Raw genomic sequence first — 17,500 nt, 5'->3', positions numbered from 1 at the left:
AACCCTTTTGTCTAAGAGTGACTTTAGCTTTGGAGTCTGTAGGCTCTGTGACGGTCCTGCCTCATCCTGCCTCATCTTGCCTCTTCCTGCCTCATCTTGCCTCTTCCTGCCTCATCCTGCCTCATCTTGCCTCTTCCTGCCTCATCTTTCCTCATCCTGCCTCATCCTGCCTCTTCCTGCCTCATCTTGCCTCTTCCTGCCTCATCTTGCCTCTTCCTGCCTCATTCTGCCTCATCCTGCCTCTTCCTGCCTCTTCCTGCCTCATCTTGCCTCTTCCTGCCTCATTCTGCCTCATCCTGCCTCATCCTGCCTCTCCGTGTCTCATCCTGCCTCTTCCTGCCTCATCCTGCCTCATCCTGCCTCATCCTGCCTCTTCCTGCCTCATCCTGCCTCATCCTGTCTCTTCCTGCCTCTTCCTGCCTCATCCTGCCTCATCCTGCCTCTTCCTGTCTCTTCCTGCCTCATCCTGTCTCATCCTGCCTCTTCCTGCCTCTTCCTGCCTCTTCCTGCCTCATCCTGTCTCATCCTGCCTCATCCTGTCTCATCCTGCTTCTTCCTGCCTCATCCTGTCTCATCATGCCTCTTCCTGTCTCTTCCTGCCTCATCCTGTCTCATCCTGCCTCTTCCTGCCTCTTCCTGCCTCATCCTGTCTCATCCTGCCTCTTCCTGCCTCTTCCTGCCTCTTCCTGCATTCTTCCTGCCTCATCCTGTCTCATCCTGCCTCATCCTGTCTCATCCTGCCTCTTCCTGCCTCATCCTGTCTCTTCCTGCCTCTTCCTGCCTCATCCTGCCTCATCCTGCCTCTTCCTGTCTCTTCCTGCCTCATCCTGTCTCATCCTGCCTCTTCCTGCCTCTTCCTGCCTCTTCCTGCCTCATCCTGTCTCATCCTGCCTCATCCTGTCTCATCCTGCTTCTTCCTGCCTCATCCTGTCTCATCATGCCTCTTCCTGTCTCTTCCTGCCTCATCCTGTCTCATCCTGCCTCTTCCTGCCTCTTCCTGCCTCATCCTGTCTCATCCTGCCTCTTCCTGCCTCTTCCTGCCTCTTCCTGCCTCTTCCTGCCTCATCCTGTCTCATCCTGCCTCATCCTGTCTCATCCTGCCTCTTCCTGCCTCATCCTGTCTCATCATGCCTATTCCTGCCTCATCCTGCCTCATCCACCCTTTATGTTCCATCTAGATCTGTTTTGGTTCTTCTGTTCTGTAAAAACAGAGCCTGGGTCACCATTGGGATAAATGTTATAAATACGTCCAATAGTTGTCCAATTAATAAAGAAGGAGATCAAAGAGATCAAAACACCCCTTACTCTCACCACTCCTTCTCATTGGTCTGGTAGAGAGGGGGTGTGGTCTGGTAGAGAGAGGGGGTGTGGTCTGGTAGAGAGAGTTTGAGTACCTATCTAAGATTGAGTATCTAAGATTGAGTACCTAACTAAGATTGAATACCTATCGCTCTGTCTGTCTGTCTGTCTGTCTGTCTGTCTGTCTGTCTGTCTGTCTGTCTGTCTGTCTGTCTGTCTGTCTGTCTGACATAAACAACATAATCTGTTGACCTTTCCCCTCCTCCCTTTTAAAACAGCTTATTTTTGGTAAAAGGAATAGACTGCTGATAGAGATGGAGATACTTCTTTACTATGGTCCGACCTATCAGGTCGTCCATGCTCATAACAGATCTGTTGAGTATGGTACAACTAGGGTTCATGCTGAGAGGGAGAACAATGTCTACAGGCCTATAATGTGATACTGTTTTGATACAACTACTGAATGGTTAAATGCCTGTGACAGGGAGCTGAGATTTAGGTCCTAGAAGACCAGTTGTAGCAAATCAAATCAAATCAAATCAAATTTATTTATATAGCCCTTCGTACATCAGCTGATATCTCAAAGTGCTGTACAGAAACCCAGCCTAAAACCCCAAACAGCAAACAATGCAGGTGTAAATGCACGGTGGCTAGGAAAAACTCCCTAGAAAGGCCAAAACCTAGGAAGAAACCTAGAGAGGAACCGGGCTATGTGGGGTGGCCAGTCCTCTTCTGGCTGTGCCGGGTAGAGATTATAACAGAACATGACCAAGATGTTCAAATGTTCATAAATGACCAGCATGGTCGAATAATAATAAGGTAGAACAGTTGAAACTGGAGCAGCAGCACAGTTAGGTGGACTGGGGACAGCAAGGCCTTCATGTCAGGTAGTCCTGGGGCACGGTCCTAGGGCTCAGGTCAGTTGAAACTGGAGCAGGAGCATGGCCAGGTGGACTGGGGACAGCAAGGAGTCCTCATGTCAGGTAGTCCTGGGACATGGTCCTAGGGCTCAGGTCCTCCGAGAGAGAGAGAAAGAAAGAGAAGGGAGAGAATTAGAGAACGCACACTTAGATTCACACAGGACACCGAATAGGACAGGAGAAGTACTCCAGATATAACAAACTGACCCTAGCCCCCCGACACATAAACTACTGCAGCATAAATACTGGAGGCTGAGACAGGAGGGGTCAGGAGACACTGTGGCCCCATCCGAGGACACCCCGGACAGGGCCAAACAGGAAGGATATAACCCCACCCACTTTGCCAAAGCACATCCCCCACAGCAAGGAGCCTTCATGTCAGGTAGTCCTGGGGCACGGTCCTAGGGCTCAGGTCAGTTGAAACTGGAGCAGGAGCATGGCCAGGTGGACTGGGGACAGCAAGGAGTCCTCATGTCAGGTAGTCCTGGGACATGGTCCTAGGGCTCAGGTCCTCCGAGAGAGAGAAAGAAAGAGAGAAGGAGAGAATTAGAGAACGCACACTTAGATTCACACAGGACACCGAATAGGACAGGAGAAGTACTCCAGATATAACAAACTGACCCTAGCCCCCCGACACATAAACTACTGCAGCATAAATACTGGAGGCTGAGACAGGAGGGGTCAGGAGACACTGTGGCCCCATCCGAGGACACCCCCGGACAGGGCCAAACAGGAAGGATATAACCCCACCCACTTTGCCAAAGCACATCCCCCACACCACTAGCCTGTAGCCTGTAGAAACTGGCTAAATTGGTGTTATGACTGTGTTAGCGAGTGTTGTTAGCTATTTAATGGGTTTGTTTGTTAAACCAAGGTTTCTAAAAGCAAAACTTGGTTTGCTTTTAAAGATTAAGGCCAGAGGACCCCACCCAGGCAAACCAGTGGCCCAGGGACCCCACCCAGGCAAACCGGTGACCCAGGGACCCCACCCAGGCAAACCGGTGACCCAGGGACACCCACCCAGACAAACCGGTGACCCAGGGACACCCACCCAGACAAACCGGTGACCCAGGGACCCCACCCAGACAAACTGGTGACCCAGGGACCCCACCCAGACAAACTGGTGACCCAGGGACCCCACCCAGACAAACTGGTGACCCAGGGACCCCACCCAGATAAACCAGTGACCCAGGGACCCCACCCAGATAAACCAGTGACCCAGGGACCCCACCCAGACATACCGGTGACCCAGGGACCCCACCCAGACAAACCAGTGACCCAGGGACCCCACCCAGACAAACTGGTGACCCAGGGACCCCACCCAGATAAACCAGTGACCCAGGGACACCCACCCAGACAAACCGGTGACCCAGGGACCCCACCCAGACAAACTGGTGACCCAGGGACCCCACCCAGATAAACCAGTGACCCAGGGACCCCACCCAGACATACCGGTGACCCAGGGACCCCACCCAGACAAACCAGTGACCCAGGGACCCCACCCAGACAAACTGGTGACCCAGGGACCCCACCCAGACAAACCAGTGACCCAGGGACCCCACCCAGATAAACCAGTGACCCAGGGACCCCACCCAGATAAACCAGTGACCCAGGGACCCCACCCAGATAAACCAGTGACCCAGGGACCCCACCCAGACAAACCAGTGGCCCAGGGACCCCACCCAGATAAACAGGTGACCCAGGGACCCCACCCAGACAAACCGGTGGCCCAGGAACCACCACCCAGACAAACCGGTGACCCAGGGACCCCACCCAGACAAACCGGTGGCCCAGGGACCCCACCCAGGCAAACCGGTGACCCAGGGACCCCACCCAGACAAACCAGTGGCCCAGGGACCCACATCATTCATTACCAAAAAAATTCATCAAGATTTTTTAAAATAATAGATTTGATAGATAGTTTACACTTCCTCTTCCAAAAATAATGAAAAACTATCTATAAAATATCTACTCTAAGACAACTGTCTTGAATCACAGAGTGTGAGACACCACTCATCAGACAGTTTATCAGACAGTTTATCAGTGTCTGCCTGGCCATTCTCTCTCAGTGTGCCTTTGTGGTAATGCCAGATTGCCAGTGTCCATCCAGATGACCTGGACTGAATGTGACAGCACTGTGTGGTTCTCCAGGCCATGCCAAGGCCAATTGTAGTCTTTGTGTTTGACTGTAATATATTACATTGCATGTGTTTGGCTGTAATATATTACATTGTGTGTATTTGATTGTAATATATTACATTGTGTATGTTTGACTGTAATATATTACATTGCGTGTGTTTGACTGTAATATGTTACATTGCGTGTTTGGCTGTAATATATTACATTGTGTGCGTTTGACTAATATATTCCATTGTGTGCGTTCGGCTGTAATGTATTACATTGCGTGTGTTTGGCTGTAATATATTACATTGCGTGTTTGGCTGTAATATATTACATTGCATGTTTGACTGTAATATATTACATTGTGTGTGTTTGGCTGTAATATATTACACCGCTTTCAAGGAATTGTTAAATACATTTTATAACCGTTTTCGCTTTTAATATCACCTCTCGAAGAGCATATTCAGAACTACTAATTTCTGATTGCTAACGTTAGCTAGCTAGCTAACAGTACACTTCAACTTGAAATGAAAATGACCTTCTGACAAAAATAGAAACGTTTAATATCAGAAAATGTAGCCTGCTAGAATCTCGTACCCGTAAACATGGGATGGACACAGATGCCATGGTTGCTCTTAGTTTGAAGATGTAATCCGGAGACAGGTGTTTTATACAACAGCCTTTTGTGTTCTCTTTTTCTACTCCGTCTCCATATTTGCAATCAAACGGCATAATTTTTTCCATCTCCTTAGCTATCACACTCTAATTCCACTGATTTCAAAACTCGGTCCTCCAGAAAGTGGAGAGCAACACTTATGCAGTTCTACTACGTGAAAGCCATTTTTAGAAAGAATAACCTACACATACTGACCAACTCATATTATAGATAGAAGCGTGCTACCTGGCAGACCAATCCGAACTCATGTCCAGCCCACTCATTATCTCATCCAATCATGGCTAGGGGAAGGTTGCTGGCTTTTTCGGTGGCTGAACCAAATAGGCTCGTAATTTAACAATTGTATTCAGATTTACAGATGGTAAACAAGTTTGTTATTTAAGGCACATGAAAGTTCACATGTTCCAGAAGGTATTTCTGCCAAAAGAAAAACGCATTTCGATAAAATAAAATAAAGTTTACGTCCTGTGAAGTAGTGACGTGTGGCATACACCTAGTTTCCTGTAACAAGTCACAAATGTTGACTCTTCTACCTTCACAGGGAGTTTTCAGCTGTTATTGTGACTGCTGTATACATGCCACCTCAGGGCAAGAAAAATAACAAACTGGCACTTAAAGTGGCAATCAGCAGTAGAAACAATAACAAAGCAGACTCCCCACCCCTGGTACGGTGAAATGCTCATGGAGAAATGTAGATTAATAGAGCTAGAGCTCAGCATTGACCATCCATGATATCAAATGTATAGTTTTAACCATGTTTTGAGGCTATATGTGTGTTTACATTTTAATTGTTAACCTCTTGCTCTACCTGGCACGCAGGCGTCCCATCTAGAGCTCTGGAAATGCAAATGCGCTACGCTAAATGCTAATAGTATGAGTTAAAACTCAAACGTTCATTAAAATACACATGCAGGGTATTGAATTAAAGCTACACTCGTTGTGAATCCAGGCAACAAGTCAGATTTTTAAAATGCTTTTCGGCGAAAGCATGAGAAGCTATTATCTGATAGCATGTAACACCCAAAAAGACCCGCAGGGGACGTAAACAAAATAATTAGCATATTCGGCGCTACACAAACCGCACAATAAAATATAAAACATTCATTACCTTTGACCATCTTCTTTGTTGGCACTCCTAGATGTCCCATAATCACTATTGGGTCTTTTTTTCGATTAAATCGGTCCATATATAGCCTAGATATCGATCTATGAAGACTGTGTGATAAACAGAAAAAAATAGCGTCATTTTTTAAAATTCAAAAAGTCGACGATAAACTTTCACAAAACACTTCGAAATACTTTTGTAATGCAACTTTAGGTATTAGTACACGTTAATAAGCGATAAAATTCATCAGGAGGCGATGTAAATTCTATAGGTGTCCGTCTCGAAAAAATGTCTGGAGAGAGCTCGACCAAAACATCCGGTCGGAGACCGGAGGGAATCGGTTCCCTTGATTCGGTTTGACCAAGAATCAAAGCCGAATCAAATGACAAGACTCTAGACAACGTGTGGAAGCTGTAGGCACTGCAACCTCGGCCTCATTTAATTCTGTTCACTTTGAACAATTCCTGGAAGTAGCGCAAGGATATTTATTTCCATTTTCAGTGATCAGATTTTCCTGCACTTTTCGATGAAACGCACGTTCTGTTATAGTCACAGCCGTGATTTAACCAGTTTTATAAACGTCTGAGTGTTTTCTATCCACGCATACTAATCATATGCATATACTATATTCCTGGCCTGAGTAGCAGGGCGCTGAAATGTTGCGTGATTTTTAACAGAATGTTCGAAAAAGTAGGGGGTAGGAGTAACAGTTTAACAAACATTGGAGTAAAACAAGTTTATATATTTTGGGTTCTGATGGGGTACGACAGTAGAACTGAGAACATGAAGCATTTCTTAAAGTTAAATGCTTCAAGAATCAATGGATACATATTATTGATTTCTAAGTCCAAAAACGGATGTAGCAACTGCTGATTGTCCCCATTAATGAACTGTACGAGGCTATAAACACTGTGGACATTGTGTTAACTAACCTCCAGACGAGATGCAATGCCATACAACACTCCTTCCATGGCCTCCAACTGCTCTTAAATGCAAGTAAAACTAAATGCATGCTCTTCAACCGATCGCTGCCCCACCTGCCCGTACGTCCAGCATCACTACTCTGGATGGTTCTGACTTAGAATATGTGGACAACTACAAATACCTAGGTGTCTGGTTAGACTGTAAACTCTCCTTCACCATAGCAGCACCCATCCGTAGCACGCGCTCCAGCAGGTATTTTTCACTGGTCATCCCCAAAGCCAATTCCTCCTTTGGCCGCCTTTCCTTCCAGTTCTCTACTATCAGAAAACTGGGGAAAATCATTTTTCAACGGTGATCCAACTCGGAACTCTGACCTCTTTCCGACCTGAAGACTGACGTCACGATTTGACATCGTATTTTCAGAGTTCCCAGTTGTCTTGAAAGCACCATAAAACTCATCCTTCTTCAGCTCATATCTGTGTGAATCCGGATTCAGTGATCTCATTTACATCTCGTCTGCATTAAAACCACATATTTATCCAGGTTGAACGTGAGAGCAGAGATGAGGTACACACTGTCCGACGCGCAGAATCAATTCAATTCAATTAAAGGGCTTTATTGGCATGGAAACATATGTTAACATTGCCAAAGCAAGTGAAGTAGATAATAAACAAAAGATAAATAAACAATACAAAATTAATAGTAAACATTACAAACACAACATTTTCAAAGAATAAAGACATTTCAAATGTCATATTATGTCTATATACAGTGTTGTAATGATGTGCAAATAGTTCAAGTACAAAAAGGGAAATAAATAATTATAAATATAGGTTGTATTTACAATGGTGTTTGTTCTTCACTGGTTGCCCTTTTCTTGTGGCAACAGGTCACACATCTTGCTGCTGTGATGAAACACTGTGCAATTTCACCCAGTAGATATGGGAGTTTATCAACATTTGATTTGCTTTCTAAGTCTTTGTGGGTCTGTGTAATTTGAGGGAAATATGTGTCTCTAATATGGTCATACATTGGACAGGAGGTTAGGAAGTGCAGCTCAGGTTCCACCTCATGTTGTTGGCAGTGAGCACATGCTCACTGAGTCTGTACATAGTCAAAGATGTCCTTAAGTTTGGGTCAGTCACAGTGGTCAGGTATTCTGCCATTGTGTACTTTCTGTTTAGGGTCAGTCACAGTGGTCAGTATTCTGCCACTGTGTACTCTCTGTTTAGAGTCAGTCACAGTGGTCAGGTATTTGCCACTGTGTACTCTCTGTTTAGGGTCAGTCACAGTGGTCAGGTATTTGCCACTGTGTACTCTCTGTTTAGGGTCAGTCACAGTGGTCAGGTATTTTGCCACTGTGTACTCTCTGTTTAGGGTCAGTCACAGTGGTCAGGTATTTGCCACTGTGTACTCTCTGTTTAGGGTCAGTCACAGTGGTCAGGTATTTTGCCACTGTGTACTCTCTGTTTAGGGTCAGTCACTGGTCAGGTATTTGCCACTGTGTACTCTCTGTTTAGGGTCAGTCACAGTGGTCAGGTATTCTGCCACTGTGTACTCTCTGTTTAGGGTCAGTCACAGTGGTCAGGTATTTGCCACTGTGTACTCTCTGTTTAGGTCAGTCACTGGTCAGGTATTTGCCACTGTGTACTCTCTGTTTAGGGTCAGTCACAGTGGTCAGGTATTCTGCCACTGTGTACTCTCTGTTTAGGGTCAGTCACAGTGGTCAGGTATTCTGCCACTGTGTACTCTCTGTTTAGGGTCAGTCACAGTGGTCAGGTATTATGCCGCTGTGTACTCTCTGTTTAGGGCCAAATAACATTCTAGTTTGCTCTGTTTTTTGGTTAGTTCTTTCCAATGTGTCAAGTCATTATCTTTTGTTTTCTCATAATTGTGTTGCTGTCCTGGGGCTCTGTGGGGTGTGTTTGTGAACAGAGCCCCAGAACCAGCTTGCTTAGGGGACTCTTCTCCAGGTTCATCTCTCTGTAGGTGACGGCTTTGTTATGGAAGGTTTGGGAATCACTTCCTTTTAGGTGGTTGTAGAATTGAATGGCTCTTTTCTGGATTTTGATAATTAGTGGTTATCGGCCTAATTCTGCTCTGCATGCATTATTTGGTGTTCTATGTTGTACATTGGGGATATTTGTGCAGAATTCTGCATGCAGAGTCTCAATTTGGTGTTTGTCCCATTTTGTGAATTCTTGGTTGGTGAGTGGACCCCAGACCTCACAACCATAAAGGGCAATGGGCTCTATGACTGATTCAAGTATTTTTAGCCAGATCCTAATTGGTATGTCGAATTTTATGTTCCTTTTGATGTTATAGAAGATCCTTCTTACCTTGTTTCTCAGATCGTTCACAGCTTTGTGGAAAGTTACCTGTGGAGCTGATGTTTAGGCTGAGGTATGTATTGTTTTTTTGTGTGCTCTAGGGCAATGGTGTTTTAGATTAAATGATATCCGACTAATTTGCAATTGATATATTATTATTATGCATAGCCCCACATTAAAAGTATGTGATGATGAGTTGTGAAGACAATCAGAAATACTGTTCGATTTTTTTTTTCAATTGACTGCAATAGTCGCAAATAAATGAATAAAAATGTTTTAATGTTTAAATACAAAATAAACATTGGCTGTTAATTACAACAAAAAAAATTCACCAGGTCGCGAGAATTTTCACATGGGGTAAAAAAAAATGGGGTCATGGGTCAAAAAAGTTGAGGAAACCTGAACGTCATATTCATAGATAATGAAATGTATGGCATCACCAAAAGTGCTATATTATGGTATGCATGGAAATGGTTCCCCCTGGTGGTCATCATAATGCAATGCATCCACATTTAATTTGCCGTCATCTTGAATCGGTCCTCCAAATATACTGCTGATCTCACTCGTTTCCATGAATGGTAAAATAAGTTGTACGTGTCCTCGCCTGTCAGTTTGTTATAAAAAAATAAAAAATAAACTTGATAACTCGCTTGGGTCATTTTAAGATGTTCGTTTTGAAAATTTGTTCAGCCATTTTCCCACAGTGAAAAAGTGTCCAAGTCATGTCATGTGATCTACTAGTGGATGAACTGGGAATCAGACATGATATCTGATTTACATCAGTGGAAAGGTTATGACTTCAACTTTCTCCTCATATGTATGTAACTCATACTCATTCATTGGCCCTGCGCTTTTAAAATGGCTGTGTTGCTATGGCAATTTGCCCATGTTTTGAGCGCCACCGTCAGGTACAAGATATTACACACACACACACACACACACAAAAAAATATATATATATATTTTATCCCTTTGTAATGGTAATTGGTGACATTTTATTTTAAACCTAGACTTTGAAATATCTTATTCCCCAACATTGGCACGATTTGGATGGGGACAATTTGGGAACCAAATTATCTCCACCCCACACCCCACACAACTAAAATACGTATATATTTGTTTTTGCTTTTCTTTGCCTGCACTTGCTCTGGCTCTGTAATAGTCACGTTGTTGCTGTATCAGAATCCCATGGTTCTTACCTTTCTAACATTACTAAGCATGTGTTTGTAGGACTTATAGTTTTGAAATCAAAATGTACTTGATAAATGTAGTTTACATTTATTTTGCATGTCAATCTCTCCTGGCTCAAAGTGGAGGAGAGATTGACTTCATCACTACTTGTATTTATGAGAGATGTTGAATGCACAGAGCTGTCTGTCTAAACTACCTGCACACAGCTCGGACACCATGCATACCCCATAAGACATGCCACCAGAGGTCTCTGCCCAGTCCCCAAGTCCAGAACAGACAACAGGAGGTGACTACATGGAACTCTATTCAATATCAGGTAACTGATGCAGCAGTAGAATCAGAGGCCTGAGGGAACACACTTAATATGTTGTGAAATATGTTATGAATGTAAATGTTTTTAAAATGTATAACTGCCTTAATGTTGCTGGAACCCAGGAAGAATAGCTGCTGCGAACAGGATCCATAATAAATACAAATACATCACTGAGTACCACTCTTCATATTTTAAAGCATGGTGGCGACTGCATCATGTTATGGGTATGCTTGTCAGCGGCAAGAAATATAATGGTTTTTTTAGGATGAAAAGAAACGGGTACAGCTATAAGCACAGGCAAAATCCTAGAGGAAATCCTGGTTCAGTCTGTTTTCCAACAGACACTGTGTAAGGATCTGGGTGTAGCTGGTACAGAGGAGTCAGGCGCAGGACAGCAGAGATGAGTAACACAAGGAACTTTACTCAAATGACAAAATACATGAAGTATCACCAGGCCCACAAACATCGTACCGAATTTACAATAAACAAACACGCACAAAAACCATGGGAAAACAGAGGGTTAAATAATGAACAAGTAATTGGGGAATTGAAACCAGGTGTGTAAAACAAAGACAAAACAAATGGAAAATGAAAAGTGGATTGGCGATGGCTTGAAGGCTGGTGATGTCGACCGCCGAACGCCGCCCGGACAAGGAGAGGGACCGACTTAGGCGGAAGCCATGACACACTGGGAGACAAATTCCCTTCCAGCAGGACATTAACCTAAAACACAAGGCCAAATATACACTGGAGTTGCTTACCAAGATGACATTAAATGTTCCTTTTTTAAAGAATAATGTGCAAATATTGTACAACTCTTAGAGACTGTAATCGCTGCCAAAGGTGATTCTAACATGTATAATAGATTAGTCAACATTTCTAAAACATGTTTTCACTTTGTCATCACAATGTATTTTGTGTGTTCAGATGCCCTGTGTGGACAAAGTCATGGAACCTTATGACAATCAGATTAAATTAACTACATTTTTCAGAGAAAAACTTCAGTCCAGTTCGATCGGAACACAACAGGAGAGGTAACAGCTATTTGGGCGGATGCCCTGTAGGGGTGTAGTTTACGTTTAGTATGGTCTGGGTGGCCATAACTTCCTGTTCAGAGACAGTGTGCTAGGGCACATACCCAACCACTGCTATTACTTCTCAATGACAATGATATCTTATTGAATTGAGGACTTTTAAGGGTAAAATGTTTCAATGAGATTGAAGTATGAGATGGAATTTGTTGAGATTTGACAAGGGTCTGGATCAGTAACTTTTGTCTTACTCTCATCATGCCTCTTTCTTTATGTCCATTCTATAGAATTATGAATAATATAATAATAATAATAATAATAATAATAATTATGACTCACTGGCAGGGGCTCCCATCTCAGGGGCTCCCATCTCAGGGGCTCCCCATCTCAGGGGTTCCCATCTCAGGGCTCCTATCTCAGGGGCTCCCATCTCAGGGGCTCCCATCTCAGGGGCTCCTATCTCAGGGGCTCCCATCTCAGGGGCTCCCATCTCAGGGGCTCCCATCTCAGGGCTCCCATCTCAGGGCCCCCATCTCAGGGGCTCCCATCTCAGGGGCTCCCATCTCAGGGCTCCCTATCTCAGGGGCTCCCCATCTCAGGGGCTCCTATCTCAGGGGCTCCCATCTCAGGGGCTCCCATCTCAGGGGCTCCCATCTCAGGGGCTCCCATCTCAGGGGCCCCCATCTCAGGGGCTCCCATCTCAGGGGCCCCCATCTCAGGGGCTCCCATCTCAGGGGCTCCCATCTCAGGGGCTCCCATCTCAGGGGCTCCCATCTCCAGGGCTCCTATCTCAGGGGCTCCCATCTCAGGGGCTCCTATCTCAGGGGCTCCCATCTCAGGGCTCCTATCTCAGGGGCTCCTATCTCAGGGCTCCCATCTCAGGGGCTCCTATCTCAGGGGCTCTATCTCAGTGGCTCCTATCTCAGGGGCTCCTATCTCAGGGGCTCCTATCTCAGGGGCTCCTATCTCAGGGGCTCCTATCTCAGGGCTCCCATCTCAGGGGCTCCTATCTCAGGGGCTCCTATCTCAGGGGCTCCCATCTAAGGGGCTCCTATCTCAGGGCTCCCATCTCAGGGGCTCCTATCTCAGGGGCTCCCATCTCAGGGGCTCCCATCTCAGGGGCTCCCATCTCAGGGCTCCGATCTCAGGGGCTCCGATCTCAGGGCTTCGATCTCAGGAGCTCCAATCTCAGGAGCCCCCCATCTCAGGGGCCCCCATCTCAGGGGCTCCCCATCTCAGGAGCCCCCATCTCAGGGGCTCCCATCTCGGAGGTTCCTCTGTGGCCTGTTGGTGTAACATTAGTACAGCTAGTTGTGTTCATGGTTTGGTGTTGCTATGGGTTCACGGTTGGGTGTTGCTATGGGTTTACAGTTAGGTGTGGCTATGGTGCAGTTGGCTGGGCATGTACCTTAGCCCACTGTCTCTCTCTGGAACAGGAAGTGATATCCACCAGACCATACTAAAATGATGGTTTAGGTTGTTATTGTGTCACTCCTACAAACTGGGGGAAGGAAACACCAGCCTGCTACGCTCTCAAGGTCTTCAGTTATATTAAACAAGTCATATTATGCCCCCTGTGAAATGAAGCCTTGCAGTATGTGTATGTGCCATGCTCTGATTGGCTCCTCTCTCCTGGTGCTGACCTGCGATTGGTCTATTCCAGTGGTTGGTGTCCATATCTGTGGCGGTGGTGCACTGGCTGAAAAGACAACCTGGGAATCATCCAGTCCTCCTCAGAGATAGGTGAGCTCTGCTCTGCAAAACACAAAACATCTAATATGTGTATAGTATCATAGAAATATAATCCATAGTACAGGCCTCCCCCATTCAACTCAATGGCATAAAAGGGTCCCGCTCCTCCGCTCTCTCCACTGGCTTCCAGTTGAAGCTCGCATCCGCTACAAGACCATGGTGCTTGCCTACGGAGCTGTGAGGGAACGGCACCTCAGTACCTCCAGGCTCTGATCAGGCCCTACACCCAAACAAGGGCACTGTGTTCATCCACCTCTGGCCTGCTCGCCTCCCTACCACTGAGGAAGTACAGTTCCCGCTCAGCCCAGTCAAACCTGTTCGCTGCTCTGGCCCCCAATGGTGGAACAAACTCCCTCACGACGCCAGGACAGCGGAGTCAATCACCACCTTCCGGAGACACCTGAAACCCCAGCTCTTTAAGGAATACCTAGGATAGGATAAGTAATCCTTCTCACCCCCCTTTTAAGATTTAGATGCACTATTGTAAAGTGACAGTTCCACTGGATGTCATAAGGTGAATGCACCAATTTGTAAGTCGCTCTGGATAAGAGCGTCTGCTAAATGACTTAAATGTAAATGTAAATGTAAGGGTAGACTGGCAGCCATTATGACTGTAATAGTACTTTATTGAATATTTACTAAAGACCAACACATGCCCACTTCTCTCTCTCTTCTCCCCCACTTCTCTCTCTCTTCTCCCCCACTTCACTCTCTCTTCTCTCACCCCCACTTCTCTCTCTCTTCTCTCACCTCCACTTGCTCTCTCTCCTCTCACCCCCCACCTCGCTCTCTCTTTTCTCACCCCCACTTTGCTCTCTCTTCTCTCACCTCCACTTCTCTCTCTCTTCTCTAGTTCTTAACTGACTTGCCTAGTTAAATAAAGGTTAAATATAAAAATTAATGAAATACTTTGTTCCTGCCTTCTCTGGGCCGTACGTCCCCCTACTGGGAGCCCAGTGTACGAGGGCGAGGGACTTAAACCTATTCACATTTCCTCCCCTCCCCTCTCCACACCACTGCCACTCTCTGTTGTCATCTATGCATAGTCACTTTAATTAACTCTACCTACATGTACAGTTGAAGTCGGAAGTTTACATACACATTAGCAAAATATTTTTTAATCTCAGTTTTCACAATTCCTGACATTTAATCCTAGGAAAAACTCCCTACAAGGCAGGAACCTAGGAGAACCTAGAGAGGAACCAGGCTCATGTGGTCATTAACACCAGATCATTTTTAAAATAAAAACAACGATGGCAATTTTCGGACGAACGCTTCAGATTCAATATCAGTTGGCTTTTCATAGTCAGGCATTCAAAGTGGAGCTTTTGAGCTTTTCCCCTTTTTACATTCAACCAGCAGAGCCTTCTGATTCTGGGTATTGGCGTCCCTTTCCAATTGATTATTCTTCTTTATCTCCTCGATGTCTTGTCTCATTAGCTCAGCCTTCTCCTTATGGCCCTTCTCCAGGAGATCTTTCTGCTCCTGCATCCTGCGTTCCAGCGTCCTGTTGAACTCCTGCTGTGTTGCTTCCTCTTCTTCTCCATCTTCTCTTTCATCTCCTTCAAGTACTTCTCCTGGCTAATGCGATTGTTCTCAATTCTGCGCTCCATCTCTGCCTGTTGCTCCCTGAATGCTGCCTTCTCCTGCTCCAACTCAGCTGTTTTCTTCTTCTCCGCTGGAAGAGCCAAGGAGAGAGAGAAGATAAATAGGAAAACTGGACAACTCATTTTCTCGTATAGATTCATACACACTAAACCCTCTAGAGTCTATTGGCGCAACGGTGACCTTCTTCGCGAGGCATTGGAAAACCTCCTGGTCTTTGTGGTTGAATCTGTGTTTAAAAAGTCAAGGGGTGGGAATAATTTCTGAAGGCACTGGAAATAAATCACATCATTCAAAATAGCAGATAATAGCAAAATGTTTATTTGTAAAATATGTCACAATTTATATGTTCTAGTCAATCACCAATAATACTTTTAACTCCATAATACTTAAAGTTGTATTTTTGGGGCGGGACTGGCATTAGGGCGGAGCCACTGGTCTTGTTTTCATCTTCTGAACATTAGCCTAACACAGTTGATTTCTATTTTCTAATTGAAAAAACATTGAGGTGTGGCTTACCTTGGATTCGTTTCTCATTTTCCGTCAGTTGTTTGTCAGCTTGCAGGATGGAGTTGGACTCTGCACTCTTGTCCTTCAGGATCTGCTCCAGAACCTCCTCAGCCTGTAGAAAACAGGCCTTATAGGTTGTTGCATTGATTTTGATTGATTGGTCATTACTGACTAATTATGTACTTCTAGGTTAGACTACTGCAATGCTCTATTTTCCGGCTACCCGGATAAAGCACTAAATAAACTTCAGTTAGTGCTAAATACGGCTGCTAGAATCTGACTAGAACCAAAAAATTTGATCATATTACTCCAGTGCTAGCCTCTCTACACTGGCTTCCTGTCAAAGCAAGGGCTGATTTCAAGGTTTTACTGCTAACCTACAAAGCATTACATGGGCTTGCTCCTACCTACCTCTCTGATTTGGTCCTGCCGTACATACCTACACGTACGCTACGGTCACAAGACGCAGGCCTCCTAATTGTCCCTAGAATTTTCTAAGCAAACAGCTGGAGGCAGGGCTTTCTCCTATAGAGCTCCATTTTTATGGAACGGTCTGCCTACCCATGTCAGAGACGCATAAACTCGGTCTCAACCTTTAAGTCTTTACTGAAGACTCATCTCTTCAGTGGGTCATATGATTGAGTGTAGTCTGGCCCAGGAGTGGGAAGGTGAACGGAAAGGCTCTGGAGCAACGAACCGCCCTTACTGTCTCTGCCTGGCCGGTTCCCCTCTTTCCACTGGGATTCTCTGCCTCTAACCCTGTTACGGGGCTGAGTCACTGGCTTGCTGGGGCTCTCTCTCGTGCCGTCCCTGGGGGTGCGTCACCTGGGTGGGTTGATTCACTGTTGTGGTCGGCCTGTCTGGGTTGCCCCCCCTTGGGTTGTACCGTGGCGGAGATCTTTGTGGGCTATACTCGGCCTTGTCTCAGGATGGTAAGTTGGTGGTTGAAGATATCCCTCTAGTGGTGTGGGGGATGTGCTTTGGCAAAGTGGGTGGGGCGGTATCCTTCCTGTTTGGCCCTTGTCCGGGGTGTCCTCGGATGGGGCCACAGTGTCTCCTGACCCCTCCTGTCTCAGCCTCCAGTATTATGCTGCAGAAGCTTATGTGTCGGGGGCTAGGGTCAGTTTGAAAGGCATCTGAGTACTTCTCCTGTCCTATTCGGTGTCCTGTGTGAATCTAAGTGTGCGTTCTCTAATTCTCTCCTTCTCTCTTTCTTTCTCTCTCTCGGAGGACCTGAGCCCTAGGACCATGTCCCAGGACTACCTGACATGAGGACTCCTTGCTGTCCCCAGTCCACCTGGCCATGCTCCTGCTCCAGTTTCAACTGACCTGAGCCCTAGGACCGTGCCCCAGGACTACCTGACATGAAGGCTCCTTGCTGTCCCCAGTCCACCTGACTGTGCTGCTGCTCCAGTTTCAACTGTTCTGCCTTATTATTATTCGACCATGCTGGTCATTTATGAACATTTGAACATCTTGGTCATGTTCTGTTATAATCTCTACCCGGCACAGCCAGAAGAGGACTGGCCACCCCACATAGCCCGGTTCCTCTCTAGGTTTCTTCCTAGGTTTTGGCCTTTCTAGGGAGTTTTTCCTAGCCACCGTGCTTTTACACCTGCATTGTTTGCTGTTTGGGGTTTTAGGCTGGGTTTCTGTACAGCACTTTGAGATATCAGCTGATGTACGAAGGGCTATATAAATAAATTTGATTTGATTTGATTTGA

General features: G+C 45.8%; 2 protein-coding genes across 5 annotated transcripts in view; both read right to left on the bottom strand.

Moving 5' to 3' along the window:
- LOC118381727 (protein FAM124A) overlaps positions 1 to 17,500 on the bottom strand; it is a 165,990-nt gene that overhangs the window by 102,902 nt on the left and 45,588 nt on the right. The gene's annotated exons all lie outside the window — the stretch shown is intronic.
- Positions 15,083 to 17,500, bottom strand: part of LOC118374008 (guanylate-binding protein 1-like) — a 145,539-nt gene continuing 143,121 nt past the window's right edge. For all 3 annotated transcript variants that reach the window (XM_052523051.1, XM_052523052.1, XM_052523053.1), the window contains exon 10: positions 15,083 to 15,339. In XM_052523051.1, coding sequence (XP_052379011.1) covers positions 15,098 to 15,339 — 242 coding nt within the window. In that variant the 3' untranslated portion in view covers positions 15,083 to 15,097. The remainder of the gene's footprint in view (positions 15,340 to 17,500) is intronic.

This window comes from Oncorhynchus keta, chromosome 7 (genome assembly GCF_023373465.1).
Source record: "Oncorhynchus keta strain PuntledgeMale-10-30-2019 chromosome 7, Oket_V2, whole genome shotgun sequence".
Classification (NCBI taxonomy): domain Eukaryota; kingdom Metazoa; phylum Chordata; class Actinopteri; order Salmoniformes; family Salmonidae; genus Oncorhynchus; species Oncorhynchus keta.
This window is presented reverse-complemented; position numbering and strand designations above follow the sequence as displayed.